At 43.4% G+C, this 10,817-nt stretch overlaps 1 protein-coding gene across 1 annotated transcript; it reads left to right on the top strand.

Moving 5' to 3' along the window:
• The first annotated feature begins 225 nt into the window (after nucleotides 1-225).
• LOC106588256 (uncharacterized) lies at nucleotides 226-3,471 on the top strand. The gene is made up of 7 exons (XM_014177096.3): nucleotides 226-858; nucleotides 1,021-1,187; nucleotides 1,517-1,656; nucleotides 1,848-1,909; nucleotides 2,163-2,263; nucleotides 2,415-2,593; nucleotides 2,715-3,471. The coding sequence occupies exons 1-7, from the start codon at nucleotides 230-232 to the stop codon at nucleotides 2,808-2,810; spliced, it is 1,374 nt and encodes a 457-aa protein (XP_014032571.3). The 5' UTR covers nucleotides 226-229; the 3' UTR covers nucleotides 2,811-3,471.
• The last annotated feature ends 7,346 nt before the right edge of the window (nucleotides 3,472-10,817 follow it).

The following is a 10,817-nucleotide window of genomic DNA, read 5'->3' as shown; positions in this document are numbered from 1 at the left end:
AGCTCCTTCTACAACAACTTTAGCACCAACAACATCAGCAACAACAGTCCCTGCGACAACTGCAGCTAATTCTTCAACTGTAGCTCCAACAATGCCAATCACAACTGCAGCTCCTACACAAACAACTCTTGCTCCTACAACCTCTACAACTTCAGCATCCACTACGTCATTCACAACTGCAGGTCCAACTACCATTTTACCTCCTTCGACAACCACAACTGTATCACCTATGACAACCACAACAACATCCACCACAACAACTGTAGCTCCTACAATGTCAATCTCAACTGCAGGTTCTACTACCAATTTAACTCCAACCACAACCACAAATGAAGCTCCTACAGACATCACAACTGTAGCTCCTATGCCCCCCACAATTGCAACTTCAACTACAACTGTAGCATCTGCTACAACAACAACTGCAGATGTTTCCATAACCACAAGTTCAGCACCTACTACATCAATCACAACTGCAGGTCCTACTACCATATTACCTCCTACGACAACCACAACTGAAGCTCCTACAGAAATCACAACTGTAGCTCCTATGTCCCCCACAATTGCAGCTTCTACTTCAACAACTGTAGCTCCCACGAACACTACAACTGCAGCAGCTCCTACAGCAACAACTGTAGCTGCTTCCACAACTACTACTGCATTCCTTACTGCAACCACAACTGAAACTCCTTTTACAACAACTGTTGCACCTACGACAACAACAATATCCCCTACGACAACTGCAGCTAATACTACAACAACTGTCGCTCCTACAAGTACAACCACAATTGCACTTCCTACCTCGACAACCACAACGGAAACTTTTACCTCAACTTCTATGGCTTCAGTGGCATCAACTAGGTAAGCAAAATAATTTAATATAATTGTTTCATACAATCTAATTAACACTTTATTGTCAATCAAGGAAGCCTTGCAACAAAGCACAATGTATCTCTGCCATTAACCACTAATGCTTTCATAAAAGCATACAAAACGTGCAAATGTATTATCATTTTTTCTCAGATTTGGCACAGTGGTGGTTTTTGTAAGACTAGAGTTCCAGCTCAACACAGCAGTCCCCACTGAGCATGATGTCCTTGGTGCCGTCGACAAGGAACTGTCTCATCAATTCAGAACCTTCAAAATTCAAAGAAACACTCAAGCCACGCTCCAGAATGCAACTTATATCAGTGAGTTGAACAAATTACGCTTATATCATGAAGTATGCTTTTAAAAACTTTGAAAAACATATTTCCTCCAAAAATTCAAGACAATTAAGTCTGCTTAGAATAATTATGTTTATTAATAAGTAAACAATTAACTGCTCCCACTTTCCAAATACTTCTTAAATGTGGCTTTTCAACACACAGAATCAGCTTTGTTGAAACTCATAAATTATAACAGTTAATTTTGTCTGCTGCTATAGTAAATTGTAAATAAGAATTTGTTCTTAATTGATTTGCCCAGTTAAATAAAGGTTAAATAAAATTAATATAGTGATGTTTTTTTGTGCTCACAGAACTTGCAGATACTTCATTTGCTGTTGATCTTGGTTTCAAAATAACCAATGTATCCATGGAGGAGAGACTGCTTCAAAGTGCTAGACTCACTTTCACCAATGATACCTACAGCCAGATACAGGATTTGATTAACAACCTAGTAAGATACTTTTTTGTACTAGATTACTCAATCTAGGATATTGTACTGTAAAGTTGATCAAACAGGAATGTTTTTGGGACATATTATTTGGCCATAATACATCTAAAAACTTGGACATGAAATCCATAACCATCCATGGTCCTGTCAGATCATCATAATAATTGAGAACTTGATTTTATGTCTCCTTTTAGCTCCATGATATTCTCAGTGAACCAAACGGCAAACAATTTGACTTTCCCAACGCCAAATTTAGGTGAGTACAACTTCAAGCCCTCCCAAAACAACCCAGTTTTCTTAACTGCACTCAAAGAATTTCTGCTGATTTCATACAGCTGCTGTCTGTACGGCTAAACAGGATGGAGGGAGCATGTGTTGTATATGTTCCAGTTGTGGATCAGTACTACATATGATTTTTATGATCTGATATAAGTATTATTTCCATGAACAGGTCTTGTTCACACATTCCACACTTCAACTCTCAAAGGAACCCATTTTTATCTTTACAGTGTTGTTGGCAATCAAATCATGGCAAACGTGACGTATGTATACAAAGACAAAGATGTCAACCTCCCTAGTGCCTTTCTAGGGGAAGTTATAAAAGTCTCAGGTACGCTGATTTTGTTGTCATTGGTCGTGATTGCTATGCTTTTTTGATCAAACTGCATGTAACAACTTGTGTATGACACACAAATGTGAAAACAATTTTATATATCACAAGTTTATAATAACCCCTAAATATTGTTCACTTTGTATTCTAGGTCTCCTGACAACCATTGTTGCCCCAACAACAACTACCAGCACCACACCACTTCCTACCCTTTTGCTGACCACTACTTTCAATACCACAAGTGATGGAGGTTTTCCTGGCTGGGCTCTGGCCATTATCATCCCTTGTGGCATCGCTATCATTCTGGTACCCCTGTGGATCCTGCTATGTGTACGTATAGGCTTGTGTTCACTTGTGTACTGTGTATACTGTTTACATATTTTACAGAGTATTTAATAAAACAATATGCTAAATCTCTGCAATGATTTGATTCTCCATTTTTGTTTTGCAGTGCATGCTATGTGGCGGCTGTGCAGCTTTAAGGAGACGCTGGCACAGACACAGAGCTTACAACGTACAGTACACCATAAGAAACAGCCTCTTCTGAGTTGACAAGACCATCAAAATAACAGCCAATCATCTATATCTGCTCATCATCACAACAAATAATATATTTTTTATGTAATCCATACACCATTACTTTTGAGAAGATCAAACACGGACTTGCTTATATTTTATTACAAAATTGCATTGTTCTTGATAGGGTTAATAGGTCACATGTGTTTCCCCAATGTACTACTTTTTAATACTACTTTTTAATATTATACAGTATTTCTCATTTTAGTCAAAGCTACAGCTGAGCTGGTATATTATGCATTTATGTAATTTATGTGCCATCAACCTCTGCTGTCCACCGTCTAAAATGATCATCTCTAATTTAATCAAATCAAAATCAAATCAAATGTCTTTGTCACATACACATGGTTAGCAGATGTTAATGCGAGTGTAGCGAAATGCTTGTTCTTCTAGTTCTGACCATGCAGTAATATCTAACAAGTAATGTAACCTAACAATTCACAACAACTGCCTTATACACACAAGTGTAAAGGAATGAATACGAATATGTACATAATGATCTATATACACAGACATTTTATTTTAGATTTTTGTCATTTCCCCTGCTGATTTAAGCTATTAACTCACTATATTTGAAAGTCTGCAATACAGCACTTGTTTCTTTATCATACAATTTAACACGTAATAAAAGCCTTTCAAATCAATATTAACTGGAGAAATAATATGTCTGCAGAAATCCTGTTAGAATTATTTGGACATGCTATACGCAAACATTGGTAACACTTTGCTCTACAGGGTAAGGTATTCATAACACCTTTAAGAGTTTTAATTTGAAATCTCCTTATGAATGTTGTTGAATAAATGTATTAAGGTTGTTATGAATAATCCTTCAAAATTCACAAAGGTCTCATGATTGTCTTCATAAAGGTGTTATGAATGCCTTATCTGTATACCCTCCTATAGTAAATTGTTGACCAACAATTAGCGGCAATTTAGATATCTTCAGGGTTTTTGAAGAATTACGCCATAGGAATAAAAAAAAAAAAAAGGTAGAAGCAAGTGAAAGTGAAAGCAGAGTTCAGGTTATCAAAAATGCTGAATTAGCAGTTGGTGATGATGGCCAGGTTAACAAAACCAACCATAGACAGCTTACAGGGAAACAAATACAATTCAGCAATTGCAAGTGATGTTGAAAGACTTTACAAACATACATGATAGCGAAATTGAGACCTTGTCTTATTGTCATTGAGAAGTACTTTATTTCATTAAAAAGGTCCAGTGCAGACATTCTCAATATCAAATAATTTCTGGGTAACAAATAATATCTATTTCAACGGCCCTCTAACTGGTAACTACTAGTGGGAAACTCGTCTATCATCTTTGAACTCCAAGTGGGAGGTGGAAATGTACTAATTGTGAAGTTGTAAATACCTGTTCACGTGAACTCGTTGAGAAATGCCCGATTGGATAATGGCCAACAAGCTGTGTCAACCATAAAAGTACAGCTATCAGGCTTGTAACCCTATAGTGTTCAAAACCATATTAGCATTTAAAACATTTTGAAGCGTTGGCCTCCACCACGAACTGACTGGAAGGGTCTGGATGAACCAGGATCGGGGCCGTGGTGAAGCAGTGTTTAAGGTTCTGGAACACCCGGTGGACCACGTGAACGGAACCTTGGTAGAGGTGAGGGCAGATAGTGGGGAGGTCAGGGTGCTGTAACCCCGGAGAAAGCGGCGATAAAAGTTAGCGAACCCCAGGAAACATTGCAGCTGCACGTAGGCCAATCCACCACCACTTTCACCTTCTCGGGGTCCATCTGGACACTCCCAGCAGAGATGATGTAGCCCAGAAAGGGAATGGTTGAGCAATGGAACTCACTTTTCCGTCTTGACAAACAACTGGTTCTCCAGAAGGCGCTGGATAACCTGTCGGACATGAAGCATGTTTTCCTGGGGGGAGCAGGCGAAGACGAGGATGTCATCAATGTAGATGAAGAGGTTCAGCATGTCGCGGAGAACATCGTTCACTAGAGCCTGGAACACGGCAGGGACGTTGGTGAGTCCAAAGGGCATGAACAGTGTCTGCTGGCCGTGTTGAAGGCGGTCTTCCACTCGTCCCCCTCTCATATTGTAACGGCTGTAGTAGAGAGTGGACCAAAGCGCTCCTCCGCTCTCTCCACTGGCTTCCAGTTGAAGCTCGCATCCGCTACAAGACCATGGTGCTTGCCTACGGAGCTGTGAGGGGAACGGCACCTCCGTACCTTCAGGCTCTGATCAGGCCCTACACCCAAACAAGGGCACTGCGTTCATCCACCTCTGGCCTGCTCGCCTCCCTACATCTGAGGAAGCACAGTTCCCGCTCAGCCAGTCAAAACTGTTCGCTGCTCTGGCACCCCAATGGTGGAACAAGCTCCCTCACGACACCAGGACAGCGGAGTCAATCACCACCTTCCGGAGACACCTGAAACCCCACCTCTTTAAGGAATACCTAGGATAGGATAAAGTAATCCTTCTAACCCCCCCCCCCCCTTAAAAGATTTAGATGCACTATTGTAAAGTGGTTGTTCCACTGGATATCATAAGGTGAATGCACCAATTTGTAAGACGCTCTGGATAAGAGCGTCTGCTAAATTACTTAAATGTAAATGCTCATGATGAATATTTATTTTAACTCAAAACACTAAAGAAAAAATAACAAAGAGAAAACGAAAGCGCACAGTTCTGTCAGGTACATAAACTAAACAGAAGACAACTACCCACAAACACAGGTGGAAAAAAACCCTACTTAAGTTTGATCTCCAATTAGAGACAACGAGGACCAGCTGCCTCTAATTGGAGATCATCCCAAAAACAAAAACATAGAAAACTAGATCCTAAACATAGATATACAAAACATAAAACACCCCCTGTCACGCCCTGACCTACTCTACCATAGAAAATAAAGTCTTACTATGGTCAGGACGTGACACGTATCCACACCAGGTGATAGGCGTTTTTTAGATCCAGCTTGGAGAAGACCGTGGCCCCCTGGAGCGGCTCGAAAGCTGAGGAAATAAGTGGTAACGGTTCTTCCCAGTGATGTCATTGAGTGCCCAGTAGTCAATGCACGGGCACAGGGTCTTGTCCTTCTCTAAGAAGAACCCTGCACCAGCTGGAGAGGAGGAGGGACGGATAAATCCTGTAGCTAGGCAGTTCCCAATGTTGTTCTCCATAGCCTTAGTCTCTGGTCCCGACTGAGTACAGACGTCCCCGGGGCGGCATGGTGACAGGGAGAAGGTCAATCCTGCAGTCATAGGGGCGGTGCGGCAGAAGGGAAGTGGCCCGTGCCTTGCTGAACACCTCCTGGAGAGCCTGGTACTCCGCGGGAATGGCAGATAGGTCCGGAGCCACCTCCGAGGCCCCCGGAAGACGTCCCAGGGCTGGATGCGTCGATTTCAGACAACGGGCGTGGCAGAATGGACTCCAGCCCATGATAAACATGCATAGACCAGTTGACGGGTGGATTGTGTCGCTGGAGCCAAGAGAATCCCAACACCACGGGAAACTGAGGGGACTTGATGAGCAGGAACTGAATGCTCTCGCTGTAATTCCCTGACACACGTAGGTTGATGGGAATGGTGTTATGGGTGACCCGACCTATAGAGCGACCATCCAGTGCTCTAACATCCATGGGAATGGAGAGGTGCCGAGTGGGGATGTTCAGCTCGGAAGCCAGTGTGGTGTCCAGAAAGTGCTCATCGGCCCCAGAGTCAATGAGGACCCAGAAAGATTTGGACTGGTTCCCCCACAGCAGAATGACATGGAAAGGGGTGTGAGTAAGGGAGGCAGAAACGTTCCCCATAAGACCCACCACAGTACTCGCTCCTACCAGTGAGCCTGGTCTTTTACCGGACACGATGACACAAAATGACCAAAAGTCCCGCAATACAGACAGCTCCTTGTGCTGATCCTGTGTTGCCGGTCCGCTGGCGACAGCCCAGCTCTGCCTAGTTGCATAGTCTCGGGAAACAGTGCCTCTGTCCTCTTCGGTGACTCTCGAGGAAGGACGGGAAACCTCGGGTGGTCTCAGCCATGGGACCATCGGGATTCGAGGATGGCTTGGCGGCGAGGTGGAATCCCTGGACGAGCGAGTGACATCAAATTCCCTGTCCATCCATCGTTCCCGCAATCGCCCATCGATGCGGATGTTCAAAGCGATGAGATAGTCAAGATCCGTGGGTAACTCCCGAGCCGCAAGCTCATCCTTATTCTCCTCCGAGACACCATGCAGGAACATGTCGAATAATGCTTCCGGGTTCTACGCACTCCCAGCTGGATTAGCTTCCGGGCAGCTTCTCTCCCAGAAAACGGGGCATCAAAAACCTTCCTCACCTCTCCCACGAACCCCCCCAGGATCACGTTCTTGGCCGGCTGCTGTTCCCATACGGCAGTAGCCCAGGTGAGAGCCCTTCCAGACATCAGCATGATGAGGCAGGCTATTTTGGAGTGATCCAAGGGGAAGGAGGAGGGCTGAAGCTCAAAAATGAGGGCACACTAAGCTAAAAATGCCCCACAGTTGCTCGGCTCTCCATTAAAGCATTCCGGGTGGAGGTAAGCGGGGCTCCCGGGAAGGTTGAGTGGCCGGTGGGGCGGCACTGCTAACCGTCGAGTTACTTGGGGGCGGTGGGGTTCCCACCATGGCAGGCTGCCCCCCCCACACAATCCGCAGAATTGCTCCTGCAGCATGTCCAACGCCCAGTCATGGCACTCAGCCAATGTTTGTACCCCCTCCATCAGCCCACGAAGCAATTCCTCGTGGCTACCAATGGAGGCTCCTTGGGAGGAGATGGCGTTGCGCAGCTGGTCCGGGTCTGCTGGGTCAGTCATGGCCAGTTCGCACTATCAGATATGAAGGTAAGACCCAGATGCAGACCACATCGGGGTAACCAATAGTTTAATAATCCCAAAGGGGCAGGCAAATAGACAGGGATAAATAGTCCAGAGAAGAGTGGGAAAGGTACAGGACGGCAGGCAGGCTCAGGTAGAGTGGGCAGGCAGGTGGGCTCAGAGACAGGACAGGGTAAAAACCAGGAGGGTGGGGGGGGGGAAAAGAGAGCCTGGGGGAAAAGCAGTTGCTGAGACAAACCACCAGTAGGCTTGAACAAACAAGACAAACTGGCACAGACAGACAGAAAACACAGGTATAAATACACAGGGGATAATGGGGAAGATGGGCGACACCTGGAGGGTGTGGAGACAATCACAAAGACAGGTGAAACAGATCAGGGTGTGACAGTCCTAGGTGATGCATGCATGCGAGGGGGAGGCAACTGCGTCTGTGCAATCCACCAACTGAGCAACGGAACAGCCTGTATTTTCAACCAGCAAATTTCGGGAAATAACACCGATTTTTTTCTCATACTTTGACAGTGATCATTTCATGTATTGTTGTACAAATGATACAAGACACAGAAAAAAAGAATTTTGAATGCACTGGGCCTTTCAAATGTAAACTATTTGTAGATTCAGGGGACAGCCATGTGATTTCCCTTTGCTCCCAATTATACAAACTCTTCACAATTGTACTGTGATTGTCTTTCCATATTCAATCTGACTGTCCACACTCAACTTTACATGCAGCCCATATCAGATCTGCGCATTCACACTGATGTAGCACACAGACGCTATGGTCTATTCCTGTCACTGTTCCTTATAATTTTTGGGTGATTGTCATGGTAATGGCAGGTCATGTAATTGAACCTTTATTTAACTAGGCAAGTCAGTTAATTACAAATTCCTATTTACAATGACGGCCTACCCTGGCCAAAGCTGGACGATGCTGGGTCAATTGTGCGCGTTGCCCTATGAGACTCACAATCACGTATGTGATACAGCCTGGATTTGAACCAGGGACTGTAGTGACGCCTCATGCACTGAGATGCAGTGCCTTAGACCGCTGCACCACTCGGGGGCGGAAAAATAGAAACTGATTTGAATATCCATTTAGAGGTTGCACATGGAGGATCAGGTTTGTATAAGGATTGAGATCCACATATGATCCACATATGGAGGTGGTATAAATCGGAAGTCAAAATATCTGATTTCATGTGCTTTCTGATTGTGCCAAAATGTTTAGACCGGTGTAGACTTTATATGACACATTGTGCTGACCACCTCTGAAGGTACTGCAGTTGGGGACGATTTGTGTCTGGATATTTTATGAGTGTAAACAGATCTGGATAGTGAAATAATTTAAATCATCATTATCCTGCCCTCTAAAATCATTATCTCCGTTTATACCTGGTGCTAACATGCATCCTTATGTCCTGATCTTGTCCACATTCTGATGGTGCCCAGATTTTTAGACAGGTGTAGACGCGAAAAAAATGCATAGTTACTGATTGTGATTAGCTCTTTCTTACCACCTCTGGAGTTAATCAGGCACACATTGTGCCTGGATATCTCAAAATTGTAGATGGATCTGGACAGTGAAACCATTTAAATCATCCTCTATACATCCTCTAAAATCATTGACAGGTAGCACAATTGACTGATGGCATCAATATGTCTTGATATAAAAAAATATATATATTCTTTCGAAAGAAAATCTGTCAAATAATTTACAGCCAAGAACAGACCAGGAAATCTAGTCACAATGCGGACACGCACGTCTACAACCAAATGTTAATGGTTGCATGTCTGAAAATACAATCAAAATGTGGATGTATTCCCTAGGAGTCAGGATGCAGAAGGTGAGTTTAATAATAATAAAAGACAAATAAACAAAACAGGAGAAGCACACTGAACGAGACAAAACCAATATTGCCTAATGACTGAGGGCAAAATAAAGATAGAGTATTCAAGGTGATGATGAGGTCCAGGTGTGCATAATGATGGGGAGCAGGTGTGTGTAAGGATGGTGCCAAGACCGGTGGTTAGTAGACTGGCGACTTCGAGCACTGGAACACTGGAGAGGGGAGCTGGAGTAGGAGTGACAGCTCATGACATGTGGTACTATTAACTTATGACATCAATATATGTCTTAAAATAAATAAAAACTATTTTTGAAGTATCTGTCAAATAATTTGCATTAATAAAATGTTGGGGCTAGGGGGCAGTATTTGCACGGCCGGATAAAAAACGTACCCGATTTAAACGGGTTACTACTCTTGCCCAGAAACGAGAATATGCATATAATTAGTAGATTTGGATAGAAAACACTCTAAAGTCTCTAAAACTGTTTGAATGGTGTCTGTGAGTATAACAGAACTCATATGGCAGGCCAAAACTTGAGAAGATTCCATACAGGAAGTGCCCTGTCTGACAATTTGTTGTCCTGTTGCATCTCTATCGAAAATATAGCATCTCTGCTGTAACGTGACATTTTCTAAGGCTTCCATTGGCTCTCAGAAGGCACCAGAAAGTGGAATGAGATGTCTGCAGTCTCTGGGCGAAGTACAGCAGCTCTGTTTGTTACTGGTCAGGCTGGGGACAGTGACACTGGAGATGCGCGTTCATGAGAATTCTCCATTTTGTTCTTTCAGCCTTTGAATGAATACAACGTCGCCCGGTTGGAATATTATCGCTATTGTACGAGAAAAATCGCATAAAAATTGATTTTAAACAGCGCTTGACATGCTTCGAAGTACGGTAATGGAATATTTTGACATTTTTTGTCACGAAATGAGCACGCGCGTCACCCTTTGGATAGTTACCTGAACGCATGAACAAAACGGCGGTATTTGGATATAACTATGGATTATTTGGAACCAAAACAACATTTGTTGTTGAAGTAGAAGTCCTGGGAGTGCATTCTGACGAAGAACAGCAAAGGTAATTAAATTTTTCTTATAGTAAATCTGAGTTTGGTGAGGGCCAAACTCGGTGGGTGTCAAATTAGCTAGCCGTGATGGCCGGGCTATGAACTCAGAATATTGCAAAATGTGCTTTCGCCGAAAAGCTATTTTAAAATCTGACACCGCGATTGCATAAAGGAGTTCTGTATCTATAATTCTTAAAATAATTGTTATGTATTTTGTGAACGTTAATCGTGAGTA

The sequence above is a fragment of the Salmo salar genome, chromosome 27, assembly GCF_965601325.2.
Source record: "Salmo salar chromosome 27, fSalSal1, whole genome shotgun sequence".
Taxonomy (NCBI): Eukaryota; Metazoa; Chordata; class Actinopteri; order Salmoniformes; family Salmonidae; genus Salmo; species Salmo salar.
The sequence above is the reverse complement of the archived record's forward strand: the minus strand, read 5'-3'. Positions and strand labels throughout refer to the sequence as shown.